This window comes from Ahaetulla prasina, chromosome 1, assembly GCF_028640845.1.
Source record: "Ahaetulla prasina isolate Xishuangbanna chromosome 1, ASM2864084v1, whole genome shotgun sequence".
NCBI classification, from domain to species: Eukaryota; Metazoa; Chordata; class Lepidosauria; order Squamata; family Colubridae; genus Ahaetulla; species Ahaetulla prasina.
The window spans coordinates 132804400-132826670 of NC_080539.1; the positions used below are offsets into that span (position 1 = coordinate 132804400).

Genomic DNA, 22271 nt, shown 5'->3' on the forward strand with positions numbered 1-22271 from the left:
AGCTTGATCACAATTTGTCTGTAGAACAAACCAGTGGTGAAATCCAATTTTTTTTTTACTACCAGTTCTGTGGGCGTGGTGTGGCTTGGTGGGTGTGGCTTGGTGGGCATGGCAGGGGAAGGATACTGCAAAATCCCCATTCCCTCCCCACTCCTGGGGAAAGGATATTGAAACTCTCCATCCCCACCCCACTCCGGGGCCAGCCAGAGATGGCATTTGCCGGTTCTCCGAACTACTCAAAATTTCTACTACCAGTTCTCCAGAACCTGTCAGAACCTGATGGATTTCACCCCTGGAACAAATCTAATTACTAGTCTCTAGATGGCTGTTTTGGAAAGAGCTTGCTTTTGTCATTAAAAAGTTTTTCTGTTGTCCTATCATGTTAAGGTGGACGTTGGTTCCACTTGATTTTCACTGTGTAGATAGAGAGCAATCTTTTCCAGAAAAGAAACTCAGTTGAAGAAAATGGAATAGAGTTCTGTTATCTTCAGTCTATCAAAACATACTGTTGTAAGATATTAGGATATTTGCAGCCCCTCCCTCCCTCCCTCCCTCCCTCCCACTGCTTGTGAGAAAGAGAAATGTGCCCTGTGAATCTCATCTTCAGCTTCAAAAACATTAACAGTATCCCCTGATCTCTATAAGGAAATGAGAGCTCTGTTATTCACCATCTAAGCCTCTCTATGACATCATCTGCATATCATCATCTGTCTCAGAACAACATCCAAAATTCATTGGTGAGAGAAGAAACAATTACTACCCTACCAAGAGACTATAGACCTGCCTGGTAACTGCCTTACACATTAAGTATTCTTACACAACTGGAAAAACTGACCAGAAAATGCAGAAAGCCTTATCCTAGCAAAATAATGGAAGGGAAACTCAATTTGCATTGATTCACACAGTCTGTTAATCTAAAAGAAAAGCTGCTAGTGAGATAAAGATTCCAAAGACTTCTCTGTTTTTTTATGAAGTAATTTCCCAAATGAGTTTTAAATCTATATCCTCATATATTCCCTGGAATGGTCAAGTCAAGAAATGGGAAGCCAGGCCAGAAAAAGAATGATCCTAAGTGCAAAGTAAACCAGAACGAAGATTCTGGCAAGGCAGACAATTTCAATGATTTAATATCTTTGTATGTACCGGTATATGTAACTGATCATTTTCGTAATATATGTCTTAATTTGCCTGTTCTGTATAATAAATTTTAAGTAATTCAATAGGATGATTGGAGGGGGAGAGAAATGCTCTTGTTTTTGTTGGAAGATAAGCAGACATAATACGGTGCATGGACTACAATTTCAATCATCCATAAAAATGGTAATTATATTCCAAATCATCCAGAGTGTGTCCAAATTGAGGAAGTTTGCTATAATATTTTGAAGATACTGTACATAGTAAGAAGAAAAGGTAAACAACGCAGTTCCATCCTTTTTCAGTGATTTTATTGAAAATCCAAGTGGGAAATTTTCTCAGATTGCTGAGAGACAGAGGGAGGGAGAGGGAGAGAGACAGAGAGAAGAAGAGTCCCTACTGCCTTGCAACTCACTTTTGAGGGTTGGCGATGGGGTGGGTGGGAGGCTGAAGGAGGAAGAAAAGCAGGATACCTTTAACAAACATAATGCAAGAAGTCTTGAACACCTACGAGATATTTTAGGACTACCACTCCCAGGATTCCCAGCCAGCATAGCTCTATAATGTATATAACCTCTACAACTCTCAGAATCCCCCATGGGGTCTGGGAGTTGTTTGCCATCACATATGAAGAATAACAAATTGGGGGAAAAGAGGGGCTTTAATATGCAGTATCCAAGGGACATCCGTAAAAAAGTAAAGAAAAATCTTGACTTCTGTGAGTCTACAGCAGGGGTCCCCAAACTTGGCAACTTTATGACTTATGGACTTCAACTCCCAGCAGAGCTGGCTGGTGAATTCTGGGAGTTAAAACCCACAAGTCTTAAAGTCACCAAGTATGGAGACCCCCCAGTTTACTATAGTGGGTGAATAAGAGAACTGGACTATTTAATTTACCTTCAGTTCAGTCAACCTAGTCACTGACCATAGATTCTACAGAGAGTTAACTTTGTCCATGGGCACATTTGTAATAGCCAGCTACAGCTTCCCCCAAGTCAGCTGATTTACCCACTATGATGTGCTAATTCTTGAAGCATGCAAGACATATCACAACACATTTCGATTTGTGTACACAATCTACAATGACCTTTTGAGTTTGCTTCTTGTACTGCCAAGGATCACGAAATGATAGGCTTTAGCAACCCTCCTTGTGGTCTGATAACAGCACAGAACAAAACTGCTTTTCAGTGTCAGGAAAATGAGAAGTGGTATCTTTCAAACTTCAAACAGAGTAACTTTAATTCCTTGTCATGGGAATTCAGTACTCTTGGACCAAACCACAGATAATGAATTATGTCAGCCCAGGGCTGGGGTGATGTGTTCTCTTTAGACCGAAGTGACATCATCGGTGTAATTTTCTGGCAATAAAACAGAGGGAAAGCTGTGTCGGCAGGCAGCAATAGGATCTCTTTGATCTCTTTCAAAACATGGTGTGTAAAATGCCATTTCTTTGCATCGGAACCAAACCTTTGCAGGGATTGGAGGTGGGCAGAGGGAAGTGGTATTCTCAGATCCATTGGAGGCACTGCTAATATGCTGCAAAAAGAGGAAAAATGCAACAAATTCTTGTTTTAGATGAATGGATACCTCAGTACAGCATCTTGCCTTTGGGACATAAAATTTTATTAGCTACTATTACGGAAGTGTTAGTCAGCAAATGGGAGATGGGTTACGGAATTCAATTCGTTGAACTAATCAGACAGGTTCATTCCTTGCTTGAGTCCTGAGTAACAGATTTGTGACTTTAAAAACAACAACAACACAGATTTGTGGGAAAAGTAGTTTTAAAAGTCCCTGAAGAAATTTATAATAGCTGGAGTTTGTTATGTTTGATTAAACCACAAAGATCAGTGATCAGCTTGTGCAAATCAGGTGTAACTGTTTCCCTTTAATGTTATATCAGCAATTACTGATACCTTAATAAATTCCAAGATCTGGGAATATAGCCAAAATATGCAGTACTTGTTGACAGTCTTGTGAGTTTCAGTCTGAAGTACAGTATTACTAGCATAAGCCTAAAGCTCATGAATCAGAGCTCCAGTTCCTGAATTGCTGGTGCAAAAAAATAGGTTTTTAACCAGCCCTTATCAGGTGTCTAATATTCACTAAACAAAATTTATCTGAAGAGATGAGTAATAGCAGTTAAAACTGTGTTCTTGAAAGCCATATCTGATGAGTACAATACTGTTCAACTAGAACAGTGCACAAAAGCCAGCTGTTTCTCTTTAAATAGGGATTGTGATGTAACTGATGTATGTAAAAAGAATACCACTTATTTATTTAGATTTATTTATGTCACAACTCCATTGTGATAGATTGGAATGCCACACATTGAATTACAAAATCCCCAGATAATACAGGTAATCCTCAATTTATGACGACAACCGAGTCCAAAATTTCTATTGCTACTTGAGACCTTTGCTAAGTTTGAGTTTTGTCCTGTTTTACGATCATTTTCTTGCCACGGTTGTTGAGTGAGTCACTGTCATTGTTCAATTATAACACAGTTCGTAAGTGAATCTGGCTCCCCCTTGACTTTGCTTGTCACAGGGTCGCCAAAACATGGTCACATGACCCTCAGACACTGCAACCGTCCTAAATATGAACCAGTTGCAAGTGTCTGTATTTTGGTCATGTGATCATGGGAATGCTCAGGGGTCATAAGTGTGAAAAATAGTCACAGGTCACTTTTTTCAGTGCCATTTTAACTTGGAACGATCACTAAACAAACTGTTGTATAAATCAAGGACTTTCTGTATTATAATTAAAACCACACAATATTTTTTTTAAAAAAAATCTAAATGCTAACATTTCAACAACAGAAACTTGGGCCTCTTTATACCCTCCACCATCCAAAAGACAAGCTTGTCTCTTCTCCTGGCCCAATGCCAGGGTGAAAAGACAAATTTTTGACATTTTCTTGAAGGCTAAAAGGTTGGGGTGACCTCAATCTTTGGGTGGGGGAGGAGTTGCTCCAAAGAGGACTCTGGCAGTCTCAGAATCTGATACCAATTGTTCAACAATTGCTATTTTGGGACCCATAGAATACCATGTGGAATGATTAATTGATGTCTGCTATGAATGAGATCTCCTATCCTGCCCCATAGATACGTTGGATGGTAACTCCCAAGATATCGAGTTAGAATACCCATTTATTGAATGGAAGTTGATGTTCTGACAAGTAGGCACATAATTAAAAGACAGCAGCAGACCATAACTAGGCTGATTTTGTTCCTATCATGCAACATAATACATCTCTCCCTAACAGGAATTTTAGGGGATTTAGGGGGGAAAAAATGAGATGAAGTTGCCCAGGATGCCTCAGGCTGTAGGTTAGATTGGGAAGTTCAAAAACACATCTTGGGGGAAGCCAACAGCAAGCCAGTTCTTATTTCCCCTAAAAACTGCATGGGTATGTCCATGAAGCCACCAGGAATGGCATACTCTTTACCTAGGCTAGAGTGAATTCTAATTAGGAACCAGAAAATGGCTTATCATTAAAGGCATGGGGACCAATGAGATTTCCCCCCCACTTTCTCTCCCCTATCATAAAAAGTCATTTCTGGCTGCTTGACCACCTTAGTAGCGTAGCAATTTCTCTTTCAAATTTCAGCAACAATGCTCTGTAACAAAGATGGAAAACTACCTTTTCATTCATATCCCTGAGATGAAAAGTAAAGACAGAGCATCGAGGCCATTACTACAGTAGGTGTTGTTCTTGTATCCTCGGTGGTACACAGCTAAGAATATAACCCATAAACATAAGCACCAATAAATGGATCATCGTAAGTTTACTAAGTCCATATTTTTGTTGTGAATTATTTTAACATGACAAATCCTGATTTGTGCCCTCTGTCCCACTTGTCAGTTTATTAATAGTGTAACAGCTGTGGTGTAACAGGATCAGATATAAGAAAAGGTCATAGGTTTCCTCTCTTCACCACAATGCAGTGTGGCCATAATTCAGCAGCCCAATTTCATATTCCCAAGGATTTTTCACACCGGCTCAACAAAAAGTAGTTCGGGATCCAGTCACCAAATTTGAGGAAAAGGAGGAACAGTATGGAATTGCCATATTTACTAGTTGCTGGTGAGGCTATTACTAATAGCAAGGTTGACCCTTTTCTTCATTCTCAGAAAGGTTACTAGGTTTAATTACTCTTTATGGAAACCAGTGGTGGGTTGCCCCCGGTTCAGACCAATTCTATAGAACTGGTAGTAAAACCGGTAGGAGGCTCCGCCCACTGACCCAAACGTCATCAAAAGCTTCTGCGCATGTGCAGAAGAGCACGATCACGTGGGCACGATGCGAACCGGTAGTAAAGGTAAGTAGAACCCACCCCTGATGGAAACACAATAATAATACCTGCTCTGGAGACAACAGTGTTATCTGGACACTCCAAGGGAGGGTTCTACGTACCTTTACTACTGGTTCGCAATGGGAGTGCGCACGTGTGCTTCTGCACATGCGCAGATCACCAGATATGACATCATGGTGGGTGGGTGGAGCCTCCCGCCACTTTTACTACCAGTTTGCAAGAACCGGAGAGAACTGGGAGCAACCCACCACTGGGACACTCCTGTACAGTTCTTCAGAAACGGCCAATATGTTCCTTACAAAGTTAAAAGGTTCCCCCCGCACATGCGTGCTAGTTGTTTCCAGCTCTAGGAGCAGTGCTCATCTCCATTTCTAAGCCGAAGAGTCAGCGCTGTCCAAAGACATCTCTGTGGTCATGTGGTCGGCATTATTCAACACCAAATGTGCACGGAGCACTGTTACCTTCCCACAAAAGTGGTCTGTATTTTTCTACTTGCATTTTTCACATGCTTTCGAACTGCTAGGATGGCAGAAGCTGGGACAAGTAACGGGAGCTCACTCTGTTATGCGACACTAGGGATTCGAACCGCTGAACTGCCATCTTTTGTTTGCCCTAGGAATCTGTAATTTAGAAATATATGGCCTTTCAAACATGGAAATTAATTTCTCTATTATAGTTAACAGTGGTCAATAAACATACCCTTCAGTTTCTTTTTATTCCAGTCTTTCCCACTTCCCGGTTCTCTCTCTTCCAGAATTTTACTCTTAGCTCACACTAAATTTTATGGGAGTTAACCCAAACTGGATACATTTACTGGGGTCATCTTTAGAAACCTTAGATCATTTTCATACTATGTTTGGGAAAGGTTGTCTCAGTGGTGAAATCCCTCTGGTTCTATCCGGCTCGCCGAACTGGTAGCAGCGGCGGCGGGAGGCTTCACTTACCTGCCGGGATGTCATTACGTCCCAGTTTTTTACCATCTGTGCATGAGCAGAAGGTTCTGCCCATGTGCAGAAGAGGCGTGCCTGCGCATAGCGCACGCATGCTCCTGTTCCCGAACCGGTAGCAAAAGTAAGTTGGGTTGTCTGCACCCTGGGTTGTCTGCACCCTTTTTGAAACAGTCCAGATCAACTGCCAATCAATTTTAAATGGGTGACCCTGAATTTCAGTTCCTGGAGAGAATATTGTCTCCATCCCAGTTTATATTTTTGAGGCCTTCATCATCTGGCTTTGTAATAGAAAGAACCCAGATTCTTCTCTCTGTTCTAATTTTGTTGTCTTTTCCATATATGCGGCTTTAAAGGGAAGGAATCAAAAAACCTTTTATTAACCCACATCTGGTAAATCTTAATAATTCAGTAGATGCACTTTAGAACAGAGGTCTCCAACCTGAGCAACTTTCAGCCTGACGGACTTCAACTCCCAGAATCCCCCAGCCAGCAAAGCTGGCTGGGGGATTATGGGAGTTGAAGTCCGCCAGGCTGAAAGTTGCCCAGGTTGGAGACCCCTGCTTTAGAGTACAGCACTGTGCTGATAACCGAACCAAAGAATGCTACTATTTCTCGGTAATGTTGACTTAGTGTTAGAAAGGTACTAATACTGAAGTTTCAACTTGCAGGCTAGAGATGATGTGATCCATATGCTGAAGACCGAAAAAATCAGACCTGAAATCCTAGAGGCGCACTATGGTTCTGCAGCCCCAGAGAACGTCCTCCGAATATTGCATAGAGATGCCCTCCTTTCCAAAGAGAAATCAGTAGAGGATGTTTATGAAAAGCCCATTTCAGAGGTGAGCCCTTCTGAGGGTCTTTTGAATGTCTTTCTTCAACTTGCATTCTGCTGCTTGCCCTGAGCTATCATTAAAGGGTATTAATATCAGCAACTCCCAAAAGCAGATTGTAAACTGGCAACCCTACTTCCAGGGAAGGCATCCGATTGCTAACAGTAATTTCACTTCTCAAGATTTCTCCAGCTCTGAAGTTGAAACTAGGATACTGGAATGTTAGCAATTTTACATTCCTCAACAACCCAATGCAACAGAAAGCAAACCGCAGTGACATCTGCATGCAGTTGAATCTGCTCTAGCTAGCAAAGGCATTGATAGAACTTCTCTGTTGCACAGTTGTGTATAAATTACCAGCTGGCTTGGCTGAGGGCATCTGCAGGCTTATTTCATGACATGATTATTTTCAGGATGTGCTCTTGTGATGCTTGTCAGTTTTCATTAGAGCAATCATAAAGGGGTTTCCTCACATCTAGAATCTGATCAGATTGGTGAAATTGAAGCAGTGGGTGAGAAATCATATGCCAAGATTGGGTGACCTAGATAGATTCCAGGTTCCTCCAAATGACTGGGGACGATGGAACTTGTTGAATGCTTTAAAGACAGTCACTTTACTCATAAAATAGAAATACAGTGAGATTCCTATGGATGCCTTCTGGTGAGAGATGGCCAGAAAACAAGAGGAAAGGGAACATTCTCTTTTTAAAAAATAAATAAATAAATAAATTTCCAAACATTAAAATACACAGTACAAAAAGAAACATAATACACAAAAACAATAATAATAATAAACAAAGACAGATGCATCAAAATTTCAATCCTAGTAACAGTTTTTCTACATTGGTATCTCTGTCCTGTTTAACCTCTTTACACAAATTCTATTTCTAAATATCTCTGTCTTAAACTTATATCCTTGTTTAAGTCATCTTAACTTCTATTCACAATTTGATCTCATAACAAAAATCTCCCTTAAGTTTTATATTTACTTTCCAGCCAGGAATACCATCTATTCCAGGGGTCTCCAACCTTGGCAACTTTAAGACTTGTGGACTTCAATTCCCAGAGTTCCTCAGCCAGCTTTGCTTAAAGTCTTAAAGTTGCCAAGATTAGGGATCCCTGATCTATACCATATTAAGTAGTACTTGGTGTCAGAAAGGGAACATTCTCATCAAGCTTTGAAGTACATGTTCATTCGCACTGTTTGCACATTAATCTCTTGCTCAAGAAGGCATCCATAGGAATTTCACTATATTTCTACTTTATGAGTAAAGGGACTGTCTTTAAAGCATTTGTACTGACCTAGGCTCCCTTAACAAGCAGGAGGAAGGAATTGGTCCTGGCAAAACCTCTTTTATTTACACGACTGTGAATTACGTTCATTCACAGTCAACAAGGTTTGTCCAAACCAGGGGTCTCCAACCTTGGTCCCTTTAAGACTTGTGGACTTCAACTCCCAGAGTTCCTCAGCCAGCTTTGCTGGCTTTGCTGGCTGAGGGACTCTGGGAGTTGAAGTCCAAAAGTCTTAAAGGGACCAAGGTTGGAGACCCCTGGTCCAAACAGTTTTCCAAAGGAATATTTCTAAACACACCTTATCTCGTTTGGCAAGCTGCCACATAACTTGTTTCCAACCACAGTACAAGGCAAAACTTGGCACAGAGTCTCTCAGAGAACGAACTAATTGTTTCCTGCAAAAACCCACTCCCTGTTCACTCCTCTTTTGTTTCCTATGGGAGGGGCCAATCACCTCCAAGGTGTGGCTTTACTCCCGAGTCGACCCTGCTTTCTGAGTTGTTCTTGTCTTCTGGCAGCTCTGCGCATGCGCACACTGGGAAGGGGCTGTTCCTCTGCCTCACTGCTGTCTAACTCCCTCTTTGCCTACGACGCAGAGCCCTCATCTGAGCTTTCCCCAGCCCCAAGGACTGGCCCAAGTTCCTCCCCAACCTCCTCACTGTCCGACTCTGCTGCTAGCTCTGCTGGTAGCTCTGCTGGCTGCCGGCAGGCCACAACAGCATTCAGCAAGTCCGCAGTCATTTGGAAGAACCTGGAACCGCTCTCACCAAGCTCCAGACCTGAAAAGCTCATTCCTCAAATAGCTCAATGTAACCAAAATGTGAACATCTTTCCTCAGTAGTTAGTTAGGACGTCCAATGTGATGAGCACATTCAAATTGCTGGCAGATCAGAAATAGTAACCAAGTACATGTCTTTTCTGCACGACAAATTCCTTGTTGGGTAAATTAACCAAAGTCAGCCAATGACCTATTTAACACCATCCCTTTTCATGTTTCAATAAACCAGCTGGACAGATTGGAAGAAAAGCAGAAGGAAACATATCGGCGCATGCTTGAGCAGCTTCTTTTGGCAGAAAAATGCCATCGACGCACAGTTTACGAGCTGGAAAATGAGAAGCACAAACATACTGATTATATGAACAAAAGTGACGACTTTACCAACCTCCTGGAACAGGAGCGAGAACGGTGAGCTGTGGGATGAGATCTGCCTTTCAAAAGTTAATTTTGCCTGGCTTTTTTTTTTTTTGCAGATCTATAGCATTCTAGGGGGAGATATAATTTAACATTTCAAACATATTTTTCCATACAGATAGTCCTCGACTTACAATCTCAGTTGAGCCCAAAATTTTCATTGGTAAACAAGGAAGTTATTAAGTGAGTTTTTGTCCCATTTTACAACCTTTCTGCCACAATTGTTAAGTGAGTCATTGCAATGGTTCAGTGAAACATGCGGCCATTGGTGATCACATGACCCTAGAACACTGCAACTGTCATAAATATGAGCCGGTTGCCAAGCACCCAAATTTTAATCACGTGACCATGGGGATGCTGCAAGAGTCATGTGAAAAACGGTTATAAGTCACTTTTTTCAGTCATAACTTCAAAACAATGGCTGTAAGTTGAGAACTACTTTTACTTTAGTCTCACTATCAAGGAACCCTTCCAATTAATCCCAATTTAGTATTAACTGTCGGTGCCATTAAATTCAAAACCTCAGATTTTGTGATTAATTTATGTAAGCATAAACTTGATGTAGCCATGGTGGTGCAGTGGTTAGAATGCAGTATTGCAGGCTAATTCTGCTGACCGCCAGGAATTTGATCCTCACTGGCTCAAGGTTGACTCAGCCTTCCCTTCTTCCGAGGTTGGTATAATGAGGACCCAGATTGTTGGGGGCCATAGGCTGACTCTGTAAACCAGGTAGAGAGGGCTGTAAAGTACTGTGAAGTGGTATATAAGTCTAAGTACTACTGGTATTGCTATATAAGGGGCTTACTTAACTTGTTAGACTTTTGCAAACATTTAAAAAATAAATTAAGTAGTGGTGGTGCAATGGTTAGAATGCAGTATTGCAGGCTAATTCTGCTAACTGCTGTCAGTTTAATTATCAGCTCAAGGTTGACTCAGCCTTCCATCCTTCTGAAGTCAGTAAAATATGGATTTAGATTGTTGGGGGGCAATATATTGACTCTGTAAACCGCTTAGAGAGAGTTGCAAAACACTATGAAGCGGTATATAGGTCTGAAGGCTATTGCTATTGCTAATAGATTTTTAAATTTAGTGGAAACTTTGAGATCAAAGCATATTACTGAAGCTGGCTCAGTATGAGCCTCTCTTGGTTGCACAAAATTGTAGTTGGGGTCTTACAATTACAAATTGTTTTGATATATTTCTTTGTCAATGTTGTGGTACCTCTGGATGAGAAAATACTGTTTCAAGTCAGTAAATGCAACTTCAGAACTGGCAAAGAATTGCAGCCTAAGAAGATGCCATCTATGGTCCCATTGGAGAAGGCTGATGCTTGTCCCATCTTCTGGGATCCTTCTTGTCGTGATAAGGAGAAGTCAAAGTGCGAAACTGCCAATATAACCATATTTAGAATTTGAAGCTTTGCCATCAAAGTGAGAATAGAAACCTAAGAAAATACTAATAATTCATGTTCTTCTATTGTTATGAAGGGTGGGGGGGGGGACATATGGCTGTTTGCAAATAGGTCTGAGGGATTGGGATAAGTTCTTGACTAATTTGCAGGCTAACAAGTTCTGATTGCTACTGGTTCTCTATGCGCCATTATTGCCAGAATTAACAAAGGCTGATTTCCTGCTGGTTGTCCAGGAACTCAACAGCCCCCAACCTTTTGGGTTCCATGGAATACTTCCGTGAAGAGAGTTTTTTCCGCGGACCGAAGGGGGCGCAGTTTCATGTGCTGCCTGCTTCCCGTAGATGGGGGTTTCGCTTTTTTACATGGACCAGTTTCTGACATGCTGTAGACCAGAGCCCATCCACAGACTGGGGATTGGGGATGCTTACAGTAGACTCATAAGCATGTAAACAAATCTGTGCTTGCAACATCCCCATAGCCATGTAGAACTGCAAAGAGTCAAAAGTAACTGAATCAGTTTTCAGGGTTTTAAAACTTATGTTTAGAAAGGCTGGAAGTACTTAACAACTCCAAAAAGTTATCTTTATTGGGATGCACCAAATCATGACCAGAAATCAGTCTGACCATTAAAAAAAAAAAAAGACTTCAGGTGACACAGATCCACGAGAAACAAGATATGTCAAGTTAAACAGACATACTATTATGATTCATTGTTAAAGGAATTGCCATAAGAGTTTAATGAGACAGTTCCTAATATTTGTATTTATACTTTGAGGACATACCGACTCTCTAAATACCCGTCAGATAAAGTCTCCCTTTCACTGAGCTTGCCTTCTGGTTTCTTTATAATTTTATATGATGGATTTAGCTTGTCATTGCCTCTTTCTGAGATGTTTTTCAACTTCCTGATCGAACCTGTAGTTGTGGTATTCTCTGGAGTTCTTCCTTCCAAGTACTAACCAGGTGTTAAGCTGCTTAACTTCCAAGCCAAAAAAGGGTCAGCCAGGTACTATTGCCACTGACTTTTACTTATATATATTTTATACAACAAATCATAATTTCCCCTAATGAATTGGGAGAAGCATTGGATGAAAATTACCAACAGCTCTCTATTAGAAATCCCTAATCCCTATTGCAATGTTAAGAGATTCCTACGAATGGGCAATCAAAGTTTGTCTAGCTATGATATATGTGAAGCAGTGGTGAAATCCAATTTTTTTTTTACTACCGGTTCTGTGGGTGTGGGTTGGTGGGTGTGGCAGGGGAAAGATGCTGCAAAACCTCCATTCCCACCCCACTCCAGGGGAAGGATGCTGCAAAATGCCCATTCCCTCCCCACTCCTGAGGGAAGGATATTACAAAATCTCCATTCCCACCCCACTCTGGGGCCAGCCGGAGGTGGTATTTGCCAGTTCTCTGAACAATTCAAAATTTCTGCTACAGGTTCTCCAGAACCTGCTGGATTTCATCCCTGATGTGAAGCCAGTACACATGGTTGAAATTCCAAATTCACTGGATTTAGTAGTTAACTCCATAAGCTTATGAAGCAAGCGAAGCTATCAAGTCTGTTTCATTGTGGAAGCAAATGTTTGAAAATGCCCAGTTTTGCAAAATTTTAATTGAAAGAATCAAATATAAAATGCAATTGTATGCTTTGTATATGAAGTGTATTTTTACATTCAGATACCAGTTGGCTTCATTTTCAGGCATTTTATATTTGAGTTGCAAAAATTTGGATAACCACTAGATGGATGTAAAGGACTACTTTTCTATATTGGTTTGACAGCCCCCTCACCCCCCCATCTAGTTGTTCTAAAACATGATTCGGCATCATAACAATGTTCCAAAAAGCTGTTGTTAAAAATAATCACAGTTTGCTTGTTTGAGTGATCAGTGAAAAAGGAAAAAAGAAAAAAATACAAAATCGTTCTTACCACCCTTCCAAAGGAGCAGCATGTGAGTTTACAGTAAGATTGGTTGTGTAGCTCAACTCCTCAGGTTAAATTCTTCATGTGAAGTCACAGGGGTATCTGGGGTATATTACCATCTCAGTTAGTGTACACTTCTCCCCTGCCTCATGTTGCATCTGAACTGTTTGCACTTCAAATATGTGCCAGTGCACAAAAATTCTGTAAAAAAAAGAAATGTATTTTTAGATGTTTTGCTTCAACACTGAAACTTGATGGCTTTATTTGCACTGTTCAGTGAAAAGTCAATGGCATTCTGGGAAGGCAGAATGTCTGAAAACATACAATCCACTGTGGCTTTTCTTATTACTGATGAACCCTCTACATCTTTGTCCTATTAATTCCAAATGCTTCCATTATATGCCATCAAACTTCAGTTAACCGGTTTTACATATTATTGAGAATAGCAAATTTTAAATGTTCTGCAGACATTCAGAATACTTAATGTTAGGTATAGTCCTTTGATGGAGAATCCTTAGAAGTTTGAAATAAAATTTATTTTAATTCCACCTTTTCAGTGTAAGTAGCTTTTGAGTCTATTATGTCTTAACGCATGCTTTAAAAATAATTATATTATACTCTGAATTAGTGAAAATTTAGCTTAAATATCATCTAACCATTGAAAGATAACAGGGTGATATTTGATAATAATGCAAATAATTTATACACACACACATACAGCTTTGAGAAATATTTCTATACTGACGTCTACATTATTTTATAGCTTACTGATATAGAGTATCCAGAAAGATGAAAATGCTCCATTACCAGTTTCCCTTAGTTTTAAAATGTAATTCTGAAACTTTTATTTTATTTAAGCTCTTACAAAGGGTATAATCTTGATCTAAGCTAGAGTATGGCATTAACATATTATTGCATCCCCTTTTAATATTTTGGGGCAATACAATACATTGCTTTTAATACTTAACCATAGGCTATTGAACAAATTATTTATCGTAAACAAAGTTATATACTTTTGTCAACCAGAAACCATACAATTGCAGAGATACTTTGTACTTAGAAATGTGTGAAGCCAACTATAAGTCAATCAGTTCTTGTGCAGTCATATCTAAAAGAAATCCTTCTGAAGCATTAACATAATACTGTGGTGTAGTGCCTGATTTTTAGGGATTTTAATTTCATTCACAGTTCGACATCCTCCTGCATGTACATAAGAGCTTTCAGCTGTGCTCCTTTGATATTTAAATGACGAATAGAAAGGAGGGAGGGAGGGAGGAAGTGATTCGTATTCTCTCAATTTAATAGCATACCTCCATATGTATCAGTGGCATTACGGTATTTCATCAGGCTTGCATTTGACACATGGGTTGGTGGGAAACCACGGCCAGTGACCTGGGTGCATTTAATGTAGACTCCAAAATCAAGAATTGGGTAGAGAAAATCTTATCTTCAAAGTCTCTGGTTTTTGCTTTTTTTTAACATAAAAAAATGTTTCAGGTGCTCCTAACCTGAAATTTCCCTTCATAGGTTAAAAAAACCACAGCTTGTGATTTCATTAGCTCATTGTCCCTGAAGCTCTGGTTTTTACTTAAAACAGCTGGGTCCTGAGAGTAGCAAAAAAAACCCAGATTAATTTCTTCCAATACAGGACTGAAGGGGGAGAGGGGAAAATCCATGTTAGCCTGTTAAATCTGGAGCAACCACTGGGCTGAATCCTATCCCCCTCTGAAGAATGTGTGATCTTCATAATCAAAGTGTCTATAGGGAATTCCCACCACCATCTCTTCCATAAAACTTGCTTTCAGCCTCCCAATAGCATCTTCCTCCCTTCCCCCTCTTATCCCAGCACCCCCAGCAACGTAAGTATTGGCAAGTTTCTCCGGAGCTTGTGCGGATACATTCCACGCTGCTTCAGTCATCCTGGCGCTGGGACGGGGTTTGGCTGCTGTCCTGGGTGATGTCAGTCTGGGGCCACATCACCTGTGCAGGAAAGCCATCTGCAACTCATCAAAAGCACCAAGAAGCCTGAAGCAGAAATTATCACCCTGGGGTAGTGCATGCTGTGTATGATTTAAATAGGCACTTTTTTTAAGTTTGTGGGGGGGGGAAGACTACCAATTATCATTCTTCTATTTCCTAATTGATGCTTACCAAACTAAACGGGCTGAGATTTAAACTAAGCTCATGCGCAATATTCTATGCATTAAAGCTGTCGCTTTGGATTGCTGGCCTTTGTCCACAGTTGCCTCACGATCAATTTTGAAAACTTACGTTTCAAATTGGGGATGGTGAAAGAAATAGGGGGAGCAGGAAGGCCTTTCTCAGATAATTATAGGATTATTAATAAAGCACAGAAAATGATGTGCTCTCATTACCACGAAATTCCTAGCTGCCTGTCATATTTCTGCTCCTTTGGAGTCTTCGTTGGGGAACTTCAGGGAAAAGAAAAAAGAACAATGAAGAAAAATATGGCTGCACTTGGAGTTTTGCCTGTTCCAAGTTATGTGGTTGGGTGGTATGACAAGAGAGTCTTGGAGGTTGAAATTGGTGCCAGAATACATTTGCAATGAAGGATGCTGTAAAGAAGCCTGTTTGCAGACTCTCCACTTCTGGAAACATCCATTTCAAATCAAAATGTTTATTCATTCAAGAACAAAAATCCTTCAGTAGTAGGGAATGGAAAATAAACCAGCAATTTCTGTATCTATATCCCACACACCTTTCGGTCCTTAATGTCTAATTCCTATTGGAAGGTCTTCAATTAACTCTTCAATTAACCCTTTCAGTCCCAGAGGCAATTTACCCATGATGCACTTAGGACCTTTCGTGCTATGAATCGGGAGAAGACAATACTGGTATGAAATTTGCTATGCCCCTTTGTCAATCTTTAGCCACTGTTGCCTGTTTGTCAAGTTATTGTCATTGTTTGACTTCCCTCCAAGATAATGGATAACAAAACCCTAAGTGAGATGTGTTATGTATTTTGAAGCTGTCCTTGAATAATGTTAAAATAAGTGGGAAAATACAATTTTAATAAAGTTTTCTTACTCCTGCACTAGTGATGAGATAAAAGTAAAGTTAGCAGCTCTTGGTTGTTCAGGTCTGGTAGCCCTAACGATGTCCCAGAGCTTGATGGTCCTATGGGAGGTGCAAGTGAGAAAAAGCCCTTATATTATCTTCAACATGGTCCAGCCATTTTTGAAGTGATGTAGGGCTAGTCTTCATTATGGTTAGAGTGATACAACAGTGGATGGATCTTTCTAGAAGTTCGCTCTGTAGGTTGCAAACATCCAGTTAATTGATAAATGGTTTATGTTTACTATATATTTTTTCCCTCTGCTGTTATCTAGTGGTCATTGAGTTTTTTTGTAGTCCAGTCTTTACAGTTTTGGTAGCCACTCTTAAAAAAGACCTGTAGTTTTCCTGGGGCTTTCACTAGAAATTTAAAAAATGACTCACCAAATAGGGGTTGATCTTGAAGAAAAAGAATGTTTGAAATAGTCTTTTTATCTATACTGGTTTAAGATTTAAAGTTCTTATTTTGCTTATTTCTTTTTCTCCTTTAATTCCAAAACATCCAAAAGAAGAGTCAGGCAGAGCAAGGTAGATATTCTTTTAATTTTTATGCCATCATTCAACTATAATAAAAGTTTATATTAATTTGGATCAACGTGGTTTTCTCTTTAAAGGAAGTAATTTACAAGGAGTTTTTAAATGATTTATCTGGTAAACTTTTAGAAGCTGCCAACTAAAAATCCCCAAGTAACTCTTCATGTAGTGCAGAGGCAAGGAACCATGGCTCCTTTATGACTTGTGGATAGCTGGCTCAGGAATTCTGGGAACTGAAGTCCACAAGTCATAAAAGGGTTATCAATTCCCACCCCTGATGTAATATAACCACCTACGTGTCTCTTCAGGAATAAGTGTTGCTGAGATCAGTGTACTTTATTGTAAAGTAAGTACGTATAGGATTATAGCTATAACCTGAGGCCATCTTTAAAGCAGGCTTATAGACCATGCTCAGTCATAAAGTATCTCGTTTAGTGTATGTGCAAATCACATACTCAATGAAGTGTGCTTTATTCAAGAAACATGATTCTAAGCCATAATTTGTTTTTTGGTTTTACTTAGTGTGATGTTTATTTTATTTATTTATTTATTTATTTATGTTGTCATACACAACAATATATATAAGCATGAAATAACCACACAAAATGAATATAACCAAAGGGGACATTAGAATAGAATAGAATTTTATTGGCCAAGTGTGATTGGACACACAAGGAATTTGTCTTGGTGCATATGCTCTCACTGTACATAAAAGAAAAGATACATTCATCAAGGTACAACATTTACAACACAATTGATGGTCAATATATCAATATAAATCATAAGGATTGCCAGCAACAGGAACGGTAGGCACACTGGTGCCCTTATGCACGCCCCTTACAGACCTCTTAGGAATGGGGTGAGGTCAACAGTAGACAGTCTTAGGTTAAAGTTTTGGGGATTTTGGGATGAGACCACGGAGTCAGGTAGTGCATTCCAGGCACTAACAACTCTGTTACTGAAGTCATATTTTCTACAATCAAGATTGGAGTGGTTCACTTCAAGTTTGAATCTATTGTGTGCTCGTGTATGGTTGAAGCTGAAGTAGTCTTCGACAGGAAGGACATTGTAGCAGATGATTTTATGAGTTATGCTCAGGTCATGCTGAAGGCGGCGTAGTTCTAAATTTTCTAAATCCAGAATTTCAAGTCTGGTGGCATAAGGTATTTTGTTGCGATCAGAGGAGTGGAGGACTCTTCTTGTAAAATATTTCTGGACATGCTCAATTGTATTAATGTCCGAAATGCAGTGTGGGTTCCAGACAGATGAGCTGTAATCGAGAATTGGTCTAGCAAATGTTTTGTATGCTCTGGTTAGTAGTGTAATCTTTCCGGAGAAGAAGCTACGTAAGATTAGGTTTACAACTCTTAAAGCCTTTTTTGCGATGTAGTTGCAGTGGGCTTTGGCACTTAGATCATTTGATATGAGAACTCCAAGGCCTTTGACAGAGTGAGGGTCATCTACAAGATCATGTCCATCAAGCTTGTATTTAGTGTTCTAATTCTTTTTTCCAATGTGTAAGACAGAGCATTTGTTGGTTGAGATTTGGAGTTGCCAAATTTTTGACCATTCCGACACAAAGTCAAGGTCTTTTCGAAGGGTAGCAGCATTGTTGGTAGCGTTAAATAGTTTAACATCATCAGTGAAGAGAACAGTTACTTATAATATGGTCACAGAGGTCGTTAACCAAAGGTAATGATTGGGGTCTATAGATTGCTACTTATAGCTTAGTCTTATACATTAATTTTGTCACTATGACTTATTACACTAACCATAAATCAAGCCATGGTTTAGAAAGTATGTCAACACAGCAAGAGCAATAACAATTGAATAATTGCAAACTCATATATTAGACAGGGAAAAAAAGCCACAGGTAGCAAATCACAGCCTCAAAACAGTTTATTGAAGTTGATAATTTAGATTCATATATACAGTCAAAATACTGTGGTTTTGGGATTTGGCCAATACCTAGCTTCAGAATAATTCTTGGTCAAGTTTAAATAAATAATACATACTGTAAATAAATATGCCAAAGTAATGGGCAATCATCCCAATACCTGGTAGTATCTTACACACACTCAGTTGTAAAAGAAAACTAAGGAAGGTCAGACTTGAATACCTACAACAATTTAGGGCTGTAGTGTAGATTAAATGGGAAAGTTTAAACAAAACGTCCCACAAAAAATATCACAATAGTAATCAGTAACGATATGGAATCACCCTGAGTTGAGCTCAACTTGAGAGTTTAACTTTAAAGCTGGGATCATTTTTATAATAGGTGTGCTGTAAGATTGGAATCTAGTGAATATACTCCCAACTTTTGAAAGATATGCAAACAACATTTAAGCAGCAGGCTTTCTAAGGAAAAGAAACATTCCTATAGCTTTAACAGTAGCTTAATTACCACAAAAAACAATTAAGCAGTCATCATGGATAGGGATATTTTCATCAGCTGCCTGCCTGCCTATGAGGGATATAAAAAACACAAGAGAAATTAAAATTGCCACTTCCTTATAAGAGGCACAGGTCTTGGCCCCTGTTTTGCATATCTAAAAAGTAGACTCTAGCAAGATTAAATGTAACACTCAGGACCTTGAACAGTGATGGAATTCAATTTTTTTTACTACAGGTTCTGTGGGAGTGGCTTGGTGGGCGTGGTGTGGCTTTGTGGGTGTGGCAGAGAAAGGATACTGCAAAATCTCCATTCCCACCCCACTCCTGGGGGGAAGGATACTGCAAAATCTCCATTCCCACCCCACTCCTAGGGGAAGGATATTGCAAAATCTCCATTCCCACCTCACTCTGGGGTCAGTCAGAGGTGGTATTTGCTGGTTCTCCGAACTACTCAAAATTTCTGCTACCGGTTCTCCAGAACCTGTCAGAACCTGTTGAATACCACCTCTGGTCTTGAAGATTTAAAAGGGATGAGCAACATAAGGCATATTAGATGTTATTAAACTCCAAGTGCCAAGATTTTTAGCTGGCCTAGAAAAATGCAGGATGCTTGAAATTGTAGGTCAGCAACTTTCAAATACAGTTTCTGCTGTATTTGAAATGATGATCTGAAGAAACAGGTATGTGAATGTCTTAAATTGAAGGGGAAGCCAAGCAGCTTTACTGCCCCCAATTAAGTAAATTGTGTAATCTGGAGATGGGAATTGTGCAACTACAACTCCCAACATCCCGCATCTTTGGTCATTCTGGAAAGTTCTATCAAAAATTTGTTTCTTAGTAGATATAGCTGCAATGGGAAATTTCAGCCACAGCATGCCACTGATTTTTCTGGGATGGCTTTTTCAATTTCCCCATCTAATGTACCCTAATGTAACATTCAAAGTACTCTGGGATTTCTTCATGGTCTCTTGTGCCAATACTAATTAGGTCTGCTGATCTTTTAGAGATCAGCCCAGATCAGCTGGTGCTGTCATCTGCCCAGACCTTATAAGTTATAATAAATATTAGGAAAACCAAATAACACTATCTTAACCCAAAGAAGCAGTGACACTGATTTGCTAGATTTTTTCCCCCTATTTCCCAGTTATTAAATGCCAAAAAGGAATGAAAACTACTTTTATCCCTGAGTTATAATCTGAGAGCAATCAACCAACGGGAACAGAAGTTGCCTTCAGAAGTTGTGGGAAATTCATCACTGGAAGCTTTCAAGAAGAGACTGGACTGCCATCTGTCAGAAATGGTACACGGTCTGCTTGGGTGGGTGGGGTTGAACTAGATGACCCACAAGGTCCCTTCCAACTCTGTTAATCTTTACCTTTACTCTCAAGCTATGGATCATTAATGCATAGTTGTCGCCATAGCTTTTTGAAGAAAAGTATTATCTATTATAAATGAGGTTTTGTTTTTTTCATAAAGGTAAAGGTTCCCCTCGCACATACGTGCTAGTCGTTCCCAACTCTAGGGGGCGGTGCTCATCTCCATTTCAAAGCTGAAGAACCAGCGCTGTCTGAAGACGTCTCTGTGGTCATGTGGCTGGCATGACTAAATGCCAAAGGCGCACGGAACGCTGTTACCTTCCCACCAAAGGCGGTCCCTATTTTTCTACTTGCATTTTTTACGTGCTTTCGAACTGCTAGGTTGGCAAAAGCTGGGACAAGTAACGGGAGTTCACCCCGTCACGTGGCACTAGGGATTCAAACCGCTGAACTGCCAAACTTTCGATAGACAAGCTCAGTGTCTTACCCACTAAGCCACCACATCTAACCCTAACCCTATAAGTGCTTACTTATAATTACTCACATAAGTGAGTAATTATTCAAGTTCTCTTCTCCTTGTGCTGCATTTAGGAACCTTTATAGCTGGATAATGGTTTGTTTCATGTTGCGGGAGTCATTCCACTTTCTTATGTTGATTCTGAAAGGGAACCCAACGCTGCTGAAGGTACATTAAATAGAACTGGCTGGAGTTCAGTGAGTTTGGAAGGAAAGGGACGAGCAGGAGAAATACACTTCTCTCTGGTTGCTTTCCCACCCCCCTAAACCTTTCTCTAGCCAACATTCTCCCTTGCTTCCCGAAGTAGAGAGGCTCCACCCCCCCACCCCCTGCCCAAAGTTAAATCTGCACAATAATGAGCTGTATAAGGGAGGGATGACATCACCAGTAAGTGGTCCCAGGCTGTTTTGCACAACATTCACCTTTCATTGTTCCGATGACATGGCTGGAATGTGATGGCTAATTCCCTGGAGTGCAGGGCCTGGGCACCAGCCGACTCTTTGCAAGGGAAGGCGAATAGAAAGGGCCGCTCAGCCTAAAAAAAAAAAAAAAGGTAAGAAAGCTGCACCGTGGTGGAATTGGGTTGCGTGGTCCTTTTCCTTTAATGGTGCTCCCTGCCGGTGCACCTGGGGGTTTTGTGCAGGCGCGCGCGCGTGTGTGAATGAGATTGCTTGGTAGGAAGAATCAAGCTGGAAGCCCTCGCGCTTTGCAGGCGGAAGGACGGATAGATGCTTCTTAAAGGGGATTGCGCAAAACAGCGCCGCAGCTTTTAAAAACCTCAAGTCCCAAAGGTGCTCCCCCCCCCCGGACTTTCTGTTTTTTCTTTGAAGACGTTTCGCTTCTCATTCAAGAAGCTTCTTCAGCTCTGAAAAACCTCAAATCTTTTTTCTCTTCTGCTGAACCCGGGGCGAAGATCAGGAAGAGATCTTGCAGCGTCATCTCTGGGGAGTGCTTTGGTTTCAACCCGGAGGGCTTTGACCTTTCTTTGTAAGATGCTGATGCCTGAGTTGAGAATGAAGGCTTCGGTTTCAGGCCGACTGCTGGGGGAAAGTTTTTCTTTTGGGTCTGGAGCCTCTTTGGCTGCCCTGCCCCAAACTCTGTACGTACTGATCAATTCCTGAAATGGTTTGGTTTTTCCCTAAGCGTTTTTTGTTTTGAAGGCCTGGATACCTCTGACGAAGTTAGCAGAACTACTTTGTTATCTTACAGGGAATATTCCTGAGTAACTGGACTCATTCTACTGCCCTGAAAGAGTATTAATATACATGTTTTATTTTACACACACCACATTTTTCCTCCCGTTCAGGCAGATTTGGGGGCATTATTTAAAGGTTCATTGAAGGTTATAATAATTTTGCTATAGCTCAAAAGGTCTGAA

The 22271-nt window shown here is 40.4% G+C and overlaps 1 protein-coding gene across 4 annotated transcripts in view; it reads left to right on the plus strand.

Annotated features, from left to right (window-relative positions):
* The window catches only part of FILIP1 (filamin A interacting protein 1), a 91105-nt gene that overhangs the window by 39849 nt on the left and 28985 nt on the right, over positions 1-22271 (plus strand). For all 4 annotated transcript variants that reach the window (XM_058176130.1, XM_058176140.1, XM_058176150.1 and 1 more), the window contains exons 3-4: positions 7072-7242; positions 9534-9712. In XM_058176130.1, coding sequence (XP_058032113.1) covers positions 7072-7242; positions 9534-9712 — 350 coding nt within the window. The remainder of the gene's footprint in view (positions 1-7071; positions 7243-9533; positions 9713-22271) is intronic.